The sequence below is a fragment of the Panicum hallii genome, chromosome 5 (assembly GCF_002211085.1).
Source record: "Panicum hallii strain FIL2 chromosome 5, PHallii_v3.1, whole genome shotgun sequence".
Classification (NCBI taxonomy): domain Eukaryota; kingdom Viridiplantae; phylum Streptophyta; class Magnoliopsida; order Poales; family Poaceae; genus Panicum; species Panicum hallii.
This window is the reverse complement of record NC_038046.1, coordinates 54,020,122-54,037,348: the sequence shown is the minus strand read 5'-3', so window position 1 is coordinate 54,037,348 and position 17,227 is coordinate 54,020,122. Positions and strand designations below refer to the sequence as shown.

The window sequence follows — 17,227 nt, the reverse complement described above, 5'->3', positions numbered from 1 at the left end:
GAATATATACCGCCGGCACCGGTACGGGCAAGCAATTTTTCTACCGTTGATGCAGCATGATGGGATCTGTGCGCTGGGCCACCTGTTCTATTGTTTAATATTTATTCTGACCTGTGGTGTTTTTTTTCCCTCACTCACCGAGCGTACTGCCTCACCCACCCAAATCTACATGCCAGTCCCTCTCTCTCGTTCTTTGCGTAGGTTTCTCTCTCTCCCCCCTCAATCTCAACATACATCCATTGTTTATCACATATTTTTGTTAATAATCAAATATCACATGCTTCATTTTTGTTAGAACATAGAAATATTCAAATATTTTCAGATATTCACACATTCTTTTCTGGTATCCAAATACATATTCTGGAACCAAACATATGTACTGTTTTTGAACCATTCATCTCAGATTAAAACTATAGGGGAAAAAAGAGAGGGGCATATAATATGATATGTAAACATGAGGACTGAACTCTCCAATACATTGGTCATCAGTTTTGAAACTATTAAGTGAAGATCACACTAAGTAATTAGCATCCACGGGAGAGAGATCCACATTCCACATTGAAAATGTATCGTAACATTCAGTGACTTATGTTGGTTCAATGTCTATTTGCATTGGGAACAAAAAGAAAAGAACAAGAAAAAAATATAAAATTGTGTGAGTTAGAATGAAATGGTGTGCATAACTTGTTCTTGTTTGAAGAAATAGCAAGAACGACAAATATCCTAATATAAGAGTGCAACTAAGAGAGTTATCAGCTTGCATGCTAGAGTTTTTTTAATCAATGTTTTAGAAATAGCAATATGGCAACGACCTGTATGGCCACCTGAAACTACCGTTGACAAACATTTCTTCTTTTTTCACAACTTTATGTACTCTTGAAAAAAGGTAAGTGCTAATCATGTATACCAAGAATCCCTTATGTTACCAAAGATAAATGTAGCATCATGAAATGCCCAAATGCCCCAGGATGAAAACCACATTGGAAAAAGATCTATGGCATTTGCATATGTAGAGATGTTAGATACTCAAACGAATAATATATGATCTTATATTATCTATAGTGCATCCTATTGTAATTCATCTATTTTCTCGATGCAAAAGTTTGCATTCTAATACATATTGTGTGTATGCCAGGGTTCGCTGAACTAGCACCTATTATTATTATATGTTGTTTTCTTATTGTAATTGTACATATGTTGGAGCTTGCTGAACCAGAACTTATTTGCATTCTAGTATCATGGCGTGTAGTGCATCTCTTCTTGTATTTTTTTTTTATGGTAACAGAATGTATATAGCACCAAAAGAAGATATCTCAAACAATCTAAATGGTAAAAAATGGCGCAAGAAGGTTACATACTACTATTCATTAGTACACATTAGTATAGTAAACTGAAGTAGATTCAGAGAACATGGTATACTGTCAGGATGCTTGGAATGAAAGGAGACCAACATGAAACTATATGCTCTGATTTGGCGCAGAACCATACGATAGTTGTCTGCATTCTGTTCTTACTATAGAAAATCCATGAACCATTTTCGTGCCATCATAATATCTGGCAGTGATTATTGTTCAGATACCAGATTCATTTTGAAAAATACAGAGAATGACTCCAACCTAGATGTACTAGTACTATGGGCAAAGTAAAAGCCGAAAGGTAAGATCCATTTAATATAAATATTCTAATCAGTCATTTTCTTGTTCTAGTTTAAAATAAATCAGTAACTACCACAATTTTGGTACCAATTACCAACTATTCACGTATACTACATAAATATTCTAATGCGTGATTCATATACCATGAAAAAATAAAATAAATTTGGTGCTCTTTTATCCAATCACAACTTATCTATCAAATATTCAGGCTAGTAAATCACGCACCATGTGTAGTAGCCGAATGGAAGCTGAAAAACGAAGGTACCATGAAAGGATAGCCCTACCGGCTAATCATGGCCAACTGCCCAACTGACAGGGGCGCAACTATATTTATCAATTGAAATGACAATGAATCCCAAATTGCGTCGAATCGTACCAGTTGGTCATGGACAATTTGCAGTCATATATCTACATTTACTAAGTTCAGTTACCATAGGTCACAAAGCACATACACCATCGATACCATAACATATACATCAACTAAGTTGGGGGGAGGTCCCTTCTTGACCAGATTCAGCCTTCCAATAGACGTATTTTATGGATTTTTTCCGGATTTAGGGATGAGGAAGAGGGGTGACGCAAGCAATTACTAAAATCAAACCAACTCGAATTACAATTGAATCAAGAAGAAATAACTCGGTAGAAAACCCAAGAACTCAGTGGAAAAAACTAAAACTCACTAGAGAGGGAAAGGGAGAGGCCGAATCCAGCCATGGTGCGGTATGATAAGGCTCGATCTGGCTGCAACGCCGCGAACTGAACCTGATCTAGGGCCCTCCTATCCCGGATCGGGCGATTCCATAGACGAACTCCATGGATTTGCAGACGCCGTAGTTGCTGAACGATGGGGCGACGCCGACCTTGAGGTGGTTGCTGGCGGCACCAACCGGGCGCTAGTACCATCTTGCCAAATTTATGGAGGATCTCGGAAGGCGAGCTCCTGTCCATGACCAATCTTGCGCGAGCGACGAAGCTAGGATCCGCCGGCCGCCAGACGGATAGTACCAAAATACCAATATGCCTGGTCACCTCTCGACTCTGGTATTTGGTCTCGTGAGGCAGATGTGTGTCTCGTGAGGCAGGTTGGTAGGCACAAAGTGGGTCCCACGATAAAGTAGTGGGACCAGCTTTATTCACCCCATCATCCAGCACGAAAGTTGAAGCAGCATCAACGGTACCAAAGTTACCTGCCCCGACCGGTAGCCGTGAAAATCCACGCTCGTGATCTCCTCCTTGGAGTGAGTTGTTTGTTTTTAAAAACTCTACGATTCCTTTCCAACCGCGAGTCCAGGCCGTGTACATGAGCACAGCCGCCAGGTTTCTTCTTTGACGCCCCTTGACCGAACTCAAGTTGCCGCGCGGACCCTGTCGGGTGCAGGAGCAGGAGCACGAGGCGGCGCCGGCGAACGTGTGGAGGAGCGGTTGCGGCGTGGCTAGACGAAAGGGAATGACGCCTGGGGTCCGCGAGTCAGTGCCTAGTAGTTTTTTCTTTGGAACCGAGGGAGGGGAAGTTATGGGCCAGCCTGGTTTAGCTGTGCTCGGCCCAGATAGAAAGAGTTTTGGGCTTTTGGCAGTCATGCATGGAAAAGAGAGATAAAAACGAAAGGGCCTGGCCCAAGGTGAATTGGGTTTTGGTAGACTTGAAATCAATGGTAGGAAAATGCAGACGACCATCTTTACGGCAACGAAAGAGCAGCTCTGATGATCAGACTGTACGTGAAAATCTAACCATGGCGATGGAAAAAAGCGAACCGAACGCATTGGCGATCGGATATGGACCATACATGTCAGACACAAAAGCGGAGAGAGAAATGATTTTTTTTTGTTGGCTTTCCAGCCACCGAAGCCGGCAATCAGGCGATGTGAGCATCGAATTTTCAGCCACGCCATTGATTTTAAGTTGAAGCTTTCCAATTGGACATGGAACTGAAGCTGAACAAGACAGTAACGAGCCCACGACAAGCAAAAGCTGGAGCCTGGAGGCATTCCATGCATCCACTTCGTTGCAGAAACGCAACATCATTTTCACTCCCTTCGTGGATGCATGCAAGGCCTCCAGCTATCAGAGCTACCAAAACAAAAGACACCACCTGATGCTGCCTGCGGTCTTGGCAGCTTTGGCGGCTAACTACAGTGCCTAGCAATCAGGCCTTGTTGGCGGTCACCTTCCGGACATGGACGGTGACGGAGACGCTCCGGAGGAGCCCCAGTACGCGTCCGGCACGAACAGGAACGTCTCGGTCGGGTGGTGCCCCGCCCAGAGGCGCGTGCACGGCACGGGGCCCGACGCCGACAGCGCGAGCGCGCCGGGCTCGCCGCCGCCGCTGCCGCCGACCTGCAGCGTGTACTCCAGGGACCTGTTCCCGCCGGGGCGGGGGCCGACGCAGACCACGGACAGCGACCGCCCGGAGGGCACGCCGCCGCCGTTGAGCAGCAGGAAGACGCGCCCGTCCGTCTCGTGCAGGAGCACCCGGAACGGCGTGCCGCGGCGCAGCGTCACCGCCGCGGACCCGGCGAAGCTGACGACGTCGTTGTCGTTGTCGTCGCCGTCGCCCGCCGCGGCGTGCGCGTCCTGGATGTGGTCGCGGAGCTCCAGGCCGGCGTAGGCGCACCCCGGGACGGGGCACGCGCACGGGGCGTGCTGGCACAAGAGCGCCTCGTGGACCGGCTTCTCGGCGAACCTGAGGCGCCGCGTGCAGCCGTGCTCGGCGAACGCGCAGGGGACCAGCATGCCCGCGATGGCGTTCTCCAGCGGCCGGCACCGGATGTCGCCGATGGGCTCGATGCAGGACGGGCACACCCGGTGGGTGCGGGCGCAGCAGGCCTCGCACGCGGCGTGCCCGTTCTTGCACTGGCGAGTCAGCACACGAAACAAGCAGATTCCCCATTGCTGCCGCGCAAGCGCACGCAACTAATTTGATTGAACTTTATCTGCAAGTAACAGCCGGCTTGCCTGGAAGATTGATGCTTCGAACGGGGAGAAGCAGAGAGGGTATGGTCGGTGTTTTACCGGCTGCCCATCGAGAGGTATATTCAAGGTGTTAAGTTTAGACGAGGAGATGCCGAGATCAGGAACTCGAAGGTGCAAGGAACACAAAATTTAGACAGATTCGAACCACAAGATGCGTAATACCCAACATTCTGTATAGTGATTTGTATCTGCACGTGTCGAGGTCGAGAATGACGCTGAGGGTCCTGTGTTTCTCGCCTTCGTCTTGCTGCTGCTCTTTCGTGGCCATGGGTGCTTTCCGGAGCATCCTCGGCTTCTTCGTCGTGGCGTTCTCCTTCTCCTTCGTGGCCCTGGCGCCGCTCCTTTTCTCCATCGTTCTCCGGCTGCCTGACGAGAAGAGAACGTGTGAACAGGGAAAAAGATGGCCAGGGAAGAAGTATCTTGGAGAAGGCAACACTCGTATTGGCACCACGGCTGGTTTGGACGTTTTGTAGACGCGAGCTGAGGAGGGAGGGGTCGAAGAAGAAAGGAAGGAAGGAAGGAAGAGAAAACGAAAGGAGGCAAGAGGAAGTATGCCTGTTTGGAGTCTTGCCTAACCTGTCTAAGCCTAAGGTTAGGCATGTGCCACACCTGTGGCGCGCCTAAGGCAGCTCACTCTAGGCTTGTGTTTGGTTTGCTGCCACGCCTAAAGTTAGGCAAATCTGAAAAAGTGTGGCACTTGTTTGGATTGATACCCCACCTCAAGTTAGGCACACCTAAAAATATGTGGCAGCTGTTTGAATTGCCACCACCCTTCACTTCATTCATACCATACAAATTAATAAAGCGTTTTGGGCTGTGTCATAAGATAAAAAAGTAACAAATCAATATAACATCCGCACAAATCCAGCAACTATGCATTGCATGTTAACGATAATTTGTAACAGTAATATAAGTCCACAAACAGCTGCTAGATAAGTTTATAACAGCAATATAAATAACTTTAGAGGCTCACATGAGTTTGAGTACCCACTAACTGTAAATAGATTCTAATTTCAGTTAACAAAAGGGTGGTGCAGCAGCTACCACCACCACCATGCATCTCCATCAGCCCTGATGCATGAGAACAAGTGCAAAAGAACCATCCACCGTGCTCCAATCAGCCTTGAACAAGTGCAAAACAACCATCCTTCAGCTGAGTACTCGATGAGCCTATAACCAGTGCGAAATACATCTTTTTAGCAAAGTGCAAATAATAATCACAAGGATTGTTGAAATATAGCATGTATTACCTGACAAAAAAGGAGCAGCGAACCACACCTAACCAACTCACACCCCCTGGTCACTAAGGAACTTGAAGATCCATGACTCGAATGTTGTCTCAGATGCGGCTGATAAGAAACCACGCATCCTCTTTTGGTTTTTGTGTGCTAGATATTCTCCTATCATAACCTTTTGACCAGTGGTTAGAGTCATCTTTTCAAGTCTTTCCCACACTATTTCATCAGAATTGCGTATAATTGGTGGTGGAGGTGCTGGCTTCTTGATTTCATTTTGAAGATCCACCAAAGTAGTTGCGATCATATCTCCTACCTTGGACATCCGGCTCTTTGGTCTCACATCTCTCTTGGGAGGCCTGCTTTCACTTCTTGGATGCTTGACTCCCGAGCTAGATGAGCTTTGCTCAGCCACTTGAGATCCCATGCTAGCCATACCACTTAAAGGAGAAGGTAAAGTGTCAGAATCATCACCTAGATCATCCTCAGCTTGGGCATAGTTGGATAAGTCATTGCATAAATCATCATCATAATCATTTTCTTCATCACCTTGAGCCTCATTCATGCAAGTGTTGGCGTCCATGGCAAGAGAACCATCAGCGCTGCTATTAAGGAATAGCTCCTGCATTTCACTGAAGAACTTGATAGGTTTGGACAGGAGCCTTCTTGCCCTATCCTGCATTAAGTATAGTGCTAAATGTTAATAATAAGTTCACAAAATGTTGACAAAAATAGGTTGAAACATAGTGCATACCTTTAGATTAACCTTCTCTAAATCAGATATGATGACCATAGATCTTGAAGCATCAAATGTGTTACCACTCTTGCCCAAAGCTGTTGCAATGAACTTCCAGTTTTCCTTGTAATGCCTGAAATGCCTCTCAACTTGAGTGGCAGTTACCCCCATGTTGAACTGCCTATTCAATGCCTCTGAACACTTGAAGTGATGTTGTTTTTTGAGCTTAAAACCAGCATGTTGTTCCTTTATGTAGTCAATAAACCAACCAAGCATAAATTTAGTTTGATCCTCATCCCATGTGATGGTCCTCTCACGAGCAGAGCCATCACCTTCAACCTTTTCCTTCCCCTTAGCCATATCTCAAAACAACACTATAATAAAAAAAACAGGATCTCAACATAGCACTATTATATTTTAGGAAAACAGGGTCTTAAAACAGCACTATAATCCAATAAAACATGACCTCAATCAACAATATAATTCAATAAAACAGGATAACAATCAGCCACATTATTTAGTAAATAGAGTTACAATACAACCATATAATTGAATCAAACAGTGTTCTGGAAACATCATAATTATTCAGTACAATAGGTTCTGAAATTCAATAATACAGGTTCTGAAAACAATACTCTAAAAGCAACACAATACATGAATTTTGATCCCATTCATCCCACATTTTTTGAGCTAACTCATCACGCATGGTTGCCCATTGCTGATTGTCCCTATTCATGTCACCATGGGAACGAGTGCTTCTTGGAAGGGTTTGAAACCATGTTGCATCATCATAAACATAAGCATCAGGACCATTCTCAATTATAAAGTTATGCAAAGTGCAGCACGCCAAAACTATCTTCACTTGTGTTTTTAGCGGGAAGAATGGTTGACTTGTAAGTATCTTAAATCTGTTTTTCAGTGTGCCAAATGCCCGCTCAACTGTTATCCTAAGAGAAGAGTGACGAAGGTTGAACAATTCTCTTGGATTTTCCGGTCGTCTAGTACCCTGAAATTCCTTAAGGTGGTACCGAACACCTCGATATGGAGGTAATATGCCAGTTCTAGCAGCATAACCAGCATCAGCTAAAAAGTAGTGACCTACAATGGATTGAACTACCATTAGCTAATCATCTTGTCACCTAAAATATAATATATTAATGATTTAACTTGTACTTTCTGGGATTTTTAAGCCCGAGGGTCGTGATAATGCATCTTGGAGCACAAAGGAATCATGAGCTGATCCTTCCCATCCAGCCAACACATATGTAAACCTAAGGTCAAAATCCACGGCAGCTAATACATTTTGCGTTGGATAGTGCTTTCTCCTCCTAAACCTATCTTGCATATATATAGGAACCGATGCCGGTATATGCGTGCCATCCAGTGCTCCTACACAATTCTAACACATAAAAACAGTGGTTCAGTTATTGAGTACTACAAATTAATATAAGGATGAATTCCAATTATATATATGTTACCTCAAAGTATGGGTAAAATCTTCCCGGGCTGGTGGTTATCTTTAGATGTGTCTCCGTGGTTCTCATGGTAATGATATCACGAGACAAGACACATAAAGCTTCCAAAACAGCATTAAAATATCTACTAACTGTCTCTCCGGACCGCAAGAACTCAAAGGCAACTGATCTATTTGTCCATCTATGACCAACAAATTTCAAGAACATAGCCACTTGTTCTTCAATTGACACATTAATACTGTCCTCTAATAATCCACGGGACCTCAAAAAACAACATAACCGGTGAAAAACAGTTTTACTCATGCGTAACTCACTAATACAATTAGCCTCAGTCCCGTTATATAAACGGTTTAACCTCCTTTCTCTTTCCAAATCTCTTTCTAACAAAGAACCATATTTGGGCCTCCTCATCAATCTATTTTCTTGTAACTTGTACCACAATATACAAACACAGATGGCTATGCAAACAAGCAACCTTCTTCTTCGAATGTTATAATCATAATAATAATACTCTAGATAATCCTTCATTGCACCCATCTATACATAAGAACTATTTTAGAATGCATACAACATATACGACACAAGTAAAATGTAAAGGATAGTTGTACCTTGCAACAAAAGATGATGGTCTTGCTTGAGAATTATTCCTGGAAAAAGAAAAAAAATGTTTAGAGAAATACACACAGATGGAGGGGGGGGGGGGTGGGGGCGCTCTGCTGCGCCGGCGCGGTGGGGGCTCTGCTCCGCCGGCTGCCTGCTCCGCGGGGGGGGGGCGCTCTGCGCGGTGGGGGCTCTGCTCCGCCGGCGGGGTGGGGGGGGGGGCGCCTGGCTCGCGGCCTGCTCCGCCGGGGATTGGGGGGGGGGGGGCTCAACCGCTCCGCGCGGCCGGGCGGCGGGGGGCGGGCTGTCCTGCTCCTGCTCTGCCGCGGGGGGGAGGGCCGCAGAGCGGGCTAGCGTCCTGCTCCCGCCGGCGGCCTGTTCTGCCCGGGGTGGGGGTGGGGGGCGGCGGCGCGGGGCGCACTCGGCGGCGGGGGAGTACCTGGCGGCGGGGGAGATCCACGCGAACGGGCGCGGTGCGGCGCGATTCGCGTCTGTGGCGGCCAAATCGAGCGCCCCAGGTGCGGCGCGTTTTCGTGTGGCAAGCTGCATACGCCCCGCCTCAAAAGTGTGGCGCGCCTAGCCTTAGTATAGCAGCCAAACGCTTGCCTAACAGGGTTTGGCACGCCTAGGGTTAGGCTATGGCGCCTTAGGTAGGATTCCAAACAGGCCCGAAAATGGGCAATGGCGCCATGAAGGGACGAGACGTGGCGGCGGCATAGGCCGGTGCATTTGCACCGGTAGGGCTAGACGCACAAGAGTTCGCTCGGTCCCGATGCGCCGACAACGGATGCCGGAGAGAATGCAACGCCGATCGTCGGACGGATCGACCTGACTGCAGTGAAGTGGTCCTGTCCTGTCCATAGACGGCAGGCCAGCTGCCGTTGCAGTCGGCAGTCGGCAGGTGAGCGGATTTGCCCGGCAAGGAGAGTGAAGGGCAAAGGAGAGTGAAGGGGCGAAGGGCAGCCGCTGCACGCTGCTCCTTGGTCGGTTTGGTCCTGGCAAGCTTTCAATGGACTCCTTTTCAATGTGCCTGCCCGCCGCCGCGACGCGGTGGTCAAGGGTAGCAGGGCCCTTCAATTCGTCCAGAAGGTCATATTGGGAAACAGCGCTCGAGGAGAGAACGCCTGCGGCGGATCGCATGCTCGTCTCCTCGTCGGGGGACGCAACAGTCAAGCGTGTGCATGCTTTTTTTCCTGTTCACACCGCATGACTAGACGACGACTCAGTTTCATTTGCGCGCGTTCCCACCTGGCCGCAGCAGCAACCAGCAAGGGGCTTATATGCGCCGTATGGGTCACTGCTTTGTGTTTCTTCACAAACACTAGTCGATCGCTTCCTCTCGTCGTTCTTGGCGCTTGAGTGAGAGGATCGGAGGCGATGGCTAAGCAGCACAAGAGGGGATCCCCGCTGGACAATGGCGAGCACGCCCAAAGCAGCAAGAAGCCGAGAGCGCAGGCCTCGCCCACCGCCGTGGTCAAGTGCGAGCTGCCAGAAGGAGGGCGAAGAAGAGAAGAGCAGCTAGAGGAAGGAGAAGTTGGCCAAGGCGGCGGTGCCGGGGCTGTGGTGGCGATGGAAGTCATTGAGGAGCCGCAGCTCAACAATTTGAGGATGGGACTCGCCTTGTTCCACTGCCGAGCTTGCCAGCTTCCCCTCGAACCTCCCACGTTCCAGGTGAGTCTGCATCTATCTGTTCGCAGGCTGCAAAGAAATCCTAATCCGCTCTACTTTATCCTCTTCATGAGACCGTGAAACAAAATATTTGATTTTTATCTGAAGTGCGAGGCCGGGCACATCGTGTGTAGGACCTGCCGAGGTGGACGCCTTCGTGCGCGACGCCAAGCTGCCATGCCCGTTCCAGGAGCACGGGTGCGCGAGGTACGTCGTCTACTACCAGGCCAGCGAACACGAGCGCACGCGCCCGTGGGCTCCCTGCTACTGCCCGGGCTGCAACGCCTTCACCTCGCCGCCGAGGCTGCTCGAGCACTTCCGCGCAGGCCACCCGTCCTGGCCCGTTACCGACGTGAGCTACGGGAAGCCGTAAAGGATCGCCATGCCGCGTCCGCCGCAGGGCCTGCACGTCCTCGTCGGCCGGGGGACCGGTGCGTGTTCCTCGTGTCGTCGTCCGCCCTCGGCCCGGCGACATGCGTGTCCGTGGTGTGCGTGAGGGCGAACGGCGACGCGTAGGCGGGCGTCGCCCAGTTCAAGTGCATGCTCTGGATGGAGGACCCGTGGGGCAGCGGGATCATGGCGATGCTCGTGTTCCCGGTGGAGAGCAGCAATCTGTCCGGCGGCTTCGCGGCGGTGGAGCAGGGCTTGTTCCTGGCGGTCACGCCGAAGATGGTGCAGGACGCCTCCGGCGAGGCACCCGGCCTGATGGTTCGCATCGACAAAGCGGCCGCGCTGCCGCAAACTGCACCCCTACTCGAGCAGCGAGGTCCTCCGGCAGACAGCTGGTCGCAACAGCGTAGGGGACCAGGCAGCAATCAGAATTTAGCAGTACGTTTGATCTTTTGCATGTATAAACAACTAGTTATGTTAAATTGTTAATGTTGATGCAGCAGTGGCTGCACTGGCTGTGGACCTGTGGTGACTTGTAAGCACTATGAGACCATGGATGGTTTAGGGACTCCAATTGTTACACCAGTGATAGTTGATCTGAATGGTGCTAGGATGTCACCATCTTTTGAAACATTTGATCTGAATGCTACTAATAAGAAGTTTGTACTGCAACAGCAAGTATCATGGACCGTGAAAAAGGCAAGGAGAAAAGAACTACACATTTCGTTAATAAACAAGCTTTCATTTCATTCAAAAGTAAGTTCTTGCGTGTTTTTCCCAAAAAAGGAAAGGTCTTGCCTGCTGATTCTTCGAATTATGCCACTCCACGGTTAAACTAACGACGTAAGGCCCTTGCCACCACCAAAAAGAAGAAAAAAGGCTGATGAGCAAAGCAGTCAATAAAAATTCGACTACCAGCTTCCATCCATTTCATTCCAGTTCTTCAGACATTTGATACTATAGTTTGCATTCATCAGAGTCCGCTGCCAAGAGGATTTAGAGCGTGTTTGGTGCAGCTCTCAGCAGCTCCGGCTCCACCTGACACCTACATGACGCGCTACTGTAACATAACTGTTCACGGGAGCCTATTTTTTCTCCACTCTTCCTCCGTAAGGGCCAGTTTGGTAGAGCTCCAACTGATCCTGATTCTCTGTGGGAGCTGATTCTCTAAGAGAAGTGATTCTGTGGCTGAAGGTGATTCTCTTTGATTCTCTAGCATAAACTCTTAAAATCAGGATAGAGAATCACTTCACAGAATCAGGAGAAGCTACTTTTTCCAGCTTCCAGCCTCTTAGTTCATTTTAGAGAATCACTTCACAGAATCAGCAGAGTATCACTTCTCTCTAAAAAACTGTTTGGCAGAGCTCTTGCTGGATTCAGCAGAGAATCAGCTCTGGGAGCTCTGCCAAACTGGCTCTAAAAGTCTCTCCCCTCTCCCTCCCTCTCACGGCCGGAGGAGGAGCCGGAGGAGCCATGAATTGTAGCTGCTCCGGCTCCAGCTCCTCTAACACCAATGTGCGCTACAGTGCCGCGTCAGAGGGAGGAGCCGGAGCGCCGAAGTCCGGCCAAACTGCCCCTTTAATCACTCTGTACTTTGCTAAGTTTATTTGGAGGGTAGTTCGAGGGTACTTGGTTACAAAGGCTAAATTTTAATTAGATTTAATAGATTCGTCTCGTAAATTAGCCTCCATCTATACAATTAATTTTATAACCATCTATATTTAATACTTCACATTCGACGTGACATGGAAGTTACCCCTCGATGTGCGTTCAGTATTGAATGATCCCCACTCGTGTTGTTCACATGTCTGGCAGGATACAAACGAGCATGGTGCCCTCTAATTAGGATGCTACTGCATGCACAAAATCTACGGGGAGACGGCCCCTTCCCACAACATCTGAAGGCCCCGAACACAGAGAGACTCCGGCGAGGAACGGCTCCTGTTACGACGTGAACCATACCTTAGCAACAGCCAACAGGTGACGTGCTTGCCGAATCGCCTTGCACGAGCTCTACCCATGGCGTCGAGCACCGAACAAACAAGACTGCCAGCTAGACATGAACTCTGAACAGGACGACGACGCGCAGCAGAACACCGTGTTAGTAATCCTTGCATGTGTTAGTTAGTTAGCTTTTCTCATTTTTTTTGCTTTGCATGCGCACGAGCACCGATCTGTGGCTGCCGTGCGCGTAGGTGGGCGTGGCGAGAATAGCTCGCGCACGACCCGGGAGTGCCCGGACTGGGAGCATTAGCGCTGGCGTGGGGATGGACACGTTCATGCGAGATGCTAGGAGATCCACCGGCCTCTCCTCTTTTCCTGTAATCAGTTGAATAAAAGGAGAAAGACACCCAGAAAAGCAGCTAGTTCTAGGGCTGGACAAAATCACTCTGTGTTACAAGTGTTCGCGTGAGCTCTTGTGCTGTGATTATGAGTTCGCCGGACGTCAAGAACGCCGGGAGACCACTGACAATTGGCATCAGAGCCAAGCTGGTCCTAGGCAGCGCACGCCATGGCCACGCCGCCGCCCAAGCCGACGGGCACCACGCCGCCGCCGAAGGGAACGCCCGGCGACGCCAAAGGGAAGAAGACGCCTGGGCGCAGGTCGTCCAGCCGCAAGCCGTCGAAGAGTCGATCTCCTCCTCGTCGCCGCGGTTCGCGCCACCATGACGCGGACAAGACCCGGGAGCGCGTCGTCGAGCGCGTCGTCCGTGACTCCGGCAGCTCCGGCACCTGGCCGCAGCTGACGAAGACGAACTACACCGAGTGGTCCCTTCGCATGAAGGTGAAGCTCCAGGCTCGGGACCTCTGGGACGTTATCGAGTACGGCGACGGCGGGTACCGCGACGATCGGAGCGCCCTCGACGCCATCTGCAGCGCCGTGCCCGCGGAGATGATCCCCATGCTCGCCGTCAAGGAGACCGCGATGGAGGCGTGGGAGGCCATCAAGACTCTCCGCATCGGCGACGAACGGCGGAGGGGCCTGGCGGCGCAGACGCTCCGCAAGGAGTATGAGAACACCAAGCTCCGTGATGGCGAGGCAATCGAGGATTTCGCGCTCCGGTTCTCCGGCGTGCTCCAGCGCCTCGGAGACCTCGGTGATCCAGAGCCGGAGGAGAAAGCCGTGAAGAAGTACCTGCGCGTCGTCCGACCAAGGTACAAACATCTCGTTGTCTCCATGGAAGCCTTCGCTGATCTCTCGAAGCTCTCGGTTGAGGAGATCACCGGGACATTGAAGTCCTCCGACGATGCCGACGAGGAGGCGACGCCAGCGTCCAACTCCTCCATGGGGAAGCTGCTCCTCACTCAGGAGGAGTGGCTGGAGAGGTACAAGCCGAACGCCGATGCAGGGCGTGGCGGCTCCGGCTCCGGCGGCCGCGGCAAGTCCCGCGGACGCGGCAGGGGACGCGGCCGTGGCGGCGGGAGCTCCCGTGACACCGGCAACACCAGTGCCCCGCGGGCCGGTCCAGACGACATCTGCAAGCGGTGTGGGAAGAAGGGCCATTGGGCCCAGCACTGCTGAGGTAAGCTCAAGGTGGAGGAAAACGGCCCATGTGGCCCAAGACGATGAGCCCACACTCCTTCTTGCCGTCAGCGTCCAGCAGGAGGAGGGGATTTTCCCCTAAATCGAAGCGCTGCCGCCGGCTTCGACTCCGGCGATTTCGTCGCCGATCTACGATGGCGGCCAGCTCCACCTCGTCGAGGAGAAGGTCTTCGCCGCCTTCGACGACTCCAGCGACCGGGACCCGAAGCGCTGGGTCCTGGACACAGGCGCCTCCAATCACATGACGGGAGCGCGGGCGGCGTTCTCCAACCTCGACGCCGGCGTCACAGGGTCCGTCCGCTTTGGGGATGGCTCTTTCGCCCGCATCGAGGGGATCGGGACCGTGCTGCTCTCCTGCAAGACGGGGGAGCACCGCACCATCAATAACGTCTACTTCCTACCTCGCCTCACCGCCAACATCATCTCTGTCGGCCAGCTCGACGAGATTGGCCACTCCGTGTTGATCGAAGACGGGGTGATGCGGGTCCGCGACGAGCAGCGGTGTCTGCTGGCCAAGACCCACCGCAACCCGGGGCGACTCTACGTGCTCGACGTCAACATTGCACGCCTGGTGTGCCTGGCCGCGAAAGGAGAGGAGGAGGCTTGGGCCTGGCACGCCAGATTCAGCCACCTCCACTTCGATGCGCAACGCAAGATGGGGAGAGAAGAGCTGGTCCGCGGCATGCCTCTGCTCACTCAGGTGGAGCAAGTTTGTGAGGCCTGCCTCGCCGGGAAGCACCGACGCTCGCCATTCCCGCAGCATGCAAGCGGCCGAGCGTCTGAGGTCCTACAGCTCCTCCACGGCGACCTCTGCGGCCCAATTTCTCCACCAACGCCGAGCGGGAATCGGTACTTTCTGCTCCTTGTTGATGACCACTCCCGGTACATGTGGCTCTCTCTGCTTCCCAGCAAGGACGCAGCCCCGACGGCCATCAAGCGCATCCAGGCAGCGGCAAAGCGAAAGTCCGGCAAGCTGGTACGTGCACTCCGCACGGACCGTGGTGGCGAGTTCATGGCAAAGGACTTCGAGCAGTATTGCGCCGAGCTGGGGCTCTGTCGCGAGCTGACGGCGCCGTACTCCCCTCAACAAAACAGCGTTGTTGAACGCCGGAATCAGACCGTGGTAGGGACTGCCCGAAGCATGCTCAAGGCAAAGGGCCTTCCGGGCGAGTTCTGGGGCGAGGCAGTCACCACGACTGTCTATTTGCTCAACAGATCCTCGTCAAAGGGCGCGAGGGGCAGGACCCCCTATGAGTTGTGGACCGGCAGCGTCCCTGGCGTTCAGCACCTGCGCACATTCGGCTGTGTGGCTCACATGAAGGTGACGACGCCGAACTTGAAGAAGTTGGAGGACCGAAGCAGGCGTACCATCTTCGTCGGCTATGAACCAGGATCCAAGGCGTACTGCGTCTACGATCCGGTGTCGCGGCGCGTGCACATCAGCCGCGATGTCGTGTTCGAGGAGAACGCGCAGTGGAGCTGGCCGGGGAGCCAGGACACAGAGGCGGCGGACTTCGTCATCGAGGGCCACGACTCGGCGCCATCCACAACAATCACGAGCACCACGACGACAAGGACGAGCACCGCGACCCCGACTCCGGCTTCTCCTTCGGCCTCCCCAGCACCAGGCGCACATGCTTCCCCAGCAATGTCAGCGCCGGCATCGCCAATGCCCTCTCCAGGGAGCGCGACGCCCAGGACGCCGGTGCTGCAGAACACGGGACAAGTCGAGTTCGTGTCGCCACCTGGCACGGGTGCCTCACAGCACCTGGATGCGGACCATGACGAAGACGTTCCACTACGGTACCGCGACGTCAACAATCTGTTGGGGCCAAGCACACCGCCTGGGTTTGCTGCACGAGAGCTGGAGGAGCATCTGCTGCTGGCTAGCGAGGCTGAGCCGGCAACTTTCAAGGAGGCGCTGGAGCATGAAAACTGGCGCCATGCCATGCTCGACGAGTTCACTTCCATTGAAGCCAACAACACCTGGGAGCTGGTCGATCGCCCACCTGGTCTGCGACCAATTGGGCTCAAGTGGGTCTACAAGACCAAGCGGGATGAAGCAGGACTTGTTTCCAAGTTCAAAGCAAGACTCGTCGCCAAGGGGTATGTGCAAGGCAGGGCATTGACTTTGATGAAGTTTTTGCTCCAGTGGCTCGTCTTGAGTCAGTGAGGCTTCTACTGGCATATGCTGCCTGTGAGGGTGGGCAGTACACCGCATGGATGTCAAGTCAGCATTTCTCAACGGTGAACTAGTGGAAGATGTCTATGTCGAGCAACCACCTGGTTTTGTGCTCAAGGGGCGAGAACACAAGGTACTTCACCTGACCAAAGCACTCTACGGTCTCCGTCAGGCTCCACAGGCCTGGTACTCGAAGCTGGATGCATCACTTCTTAAACTCGGGTTTACCAGGAGCACCTCTGAGCATGCCGTGTACTTGCGGGGACCTGAGACACGGCGGCTTATAGTTGGAGTCTATGTCGACGATTTGGTAATCACTGGGAGCAGTCATTCTGACATTGACAAGTTCAAGTTGGAGATGAAAGATACTTTCCAGATGAGTGATCTTGGGCTGCTCAAGTACTATCTTGGTCTGGAGGTGGTACAATCTGAAAGAGGGATTACTGTAAGCCAGAGAGCGTATGCTGCAAAGATTTTGGAAAATGCTGGTCTGACAGGGTGTAATCCAAGCAATACTCCAATGGAGCCCAGGCTGAAACTGAGCAAGTCTAGTTCTGCCCCTGCTGTGGACTCTACTCAGTACAGATCTATTGTTGGTTCTTTGCGCTATTTGGTGAATTCCAGACCAGACTTGACATATGCTGTAGGCTATGTCAGCAGATTTATGGAGAGTCCTACCAGTGAACACATGTTGGCAGTGAAGAGAATACTGAGGTATATATCTAGGACTCTGCATTTTGGTTGCCACTATCAAAGGAAGAAAGGAGCAAA

General features: G+C 51.4%; 4 protein-coding genes across 4 annotated transcripts; 2 read left to right on the top strand and 2 right to left on the bottom strand.

Moving 5' to 3' along the window:
- Positions 1-516: 516 nt before the first annotated feature.
- On the bottom strand, positions 517-4,978 carry LOC112892794 (putative E3 ubiquitin-protein ligase SINA-like 6). The gene is made up of 4 exons (XM_025959908.1): positions 4,789-4,978; positions 4,666-4,730; positions 3,850-4,506; positions 517-585 (listed from the first exon to the last, which is right to left on the bottom strand). The coding sequence occupies exons 1-4, from the start codon at positions 4,976-4,978 to the stop codon at positions 517-519; spliced, it is 981 nt and encodes a 326-aa protein (XP_025815693.1).
- Positions 4,979-5,913: 935 nt separating this feature from the next.
- Positions 5,914-6,957, bottom strand: LOC112891919. Its single transcript, XM_025958925.1, has 2 exons — positions 6,616-6,957; positions 5,914-6,537 (listed from the first exon to the last, which is right to left on the bottom strand). Exons 1-2 carry the CDS (start codon positions 6,955-6,957, stop codon positions 5,914-5,916), a joined length of 966 nt encoding a protein of 321 aa, XP_025814710.1.
- A 3,092-nt stretch (positions 6,958-10,049) lies between these two features.
- Positions 10,050-10,713, top strand: LOC112892793. The gene is made up of 2 exons (XM_025959907.1): positions 10,050-10,347; positions 10,475-10,713. The coding sequence occupies exons 1-2, from the start codon at positions 10,050-10,052 to the stop codon at positions 10,711-10,713; spliced, it is 537 nt and encodes a 178-aa protein (XP_025815692.1).
- A 2,529-nt stretch (positions 10,714-13,242) lies between these two features.
- LOC112892792 lies at positions 13,243-14,253 on the top strand. Its single transcript, XM_025959906.1, has one exon. The coding sequence runs from the start codon at positions 13,243-13,245 to the stop codon at positions 14,251-14,253; it is 1,011 nt and encodes a 336-aa protein (XP_025815691.1).
- Positions 14,254-17,227: the final 2,974 nt, after the last annotated feature.

What these genes read in the sequence shown, in the direction of transcription:
- LOC112892794 (XM_025959908.1), bottom strand. Translation starts at nt 4,978, where the DNA reads ATGGAGAAAAGGAGCGGCGCCAGGGCCACGAAGGAGAAGGAGAACGCC. An exon ending in ATCACTATACAGAATGTTGG is followed by an intron (nt 4,731 to 4,788) that starts GTATTACGCATC and finishes TGCACCTTCGAG; the next exon opens with TTCCTGATCTCGGCATCTCC. An exon ending in TACCTCTCGATGGGCAGCCG is followed by an intron (nt 4,507 to 4,665) that starts GTAAAACACCGA and finishes CTGACTCGCCAG; the next exon opens with TGCAAGAACGGGCACGCCGC.
- LOC112891919 (XM_025958925.1), bottom strand. Translation starts at nt 6,957, where the DNA reads ATGGCTAAGGGGAAGGAAAAGGTTGAAGGTGATGGCTCTGCTCGTGAG. An exon ending in TAGAGAAGGTTAATCTAAAG is followed by an intron (nt 6,538 to 6,615) that starts GTATGCACTATG and finishes TACTTAATGCAG; the next exon opens with GATAGGGCAAGAAGGCTCCT.
- LOC112892793 (XM_025959907.1), top strand. Translation starts at nt 10,050, where the DNA reads ATGGCTAAGCAGCACAAGAGGGGATCCCCGCTGGACAATGGCGAGCAC. An exon ending in ACCTCCCACGTTCCAGGTGA is followed by an intron (nt 10,348 to 10,474) that starts GTCTGCATCTAT and finishes CATCGTGTGTAG; the next exon opens with GACCTGCCGAGGTGGACGCC.
- LOC112892792 (XM_025959906.1), top strand. Translation starts at nt 13,243, where the DNA reads ATGGCCACGCCGCCGCCCAAGCCGACGGGCACCACGCCGCCGCCGAAG.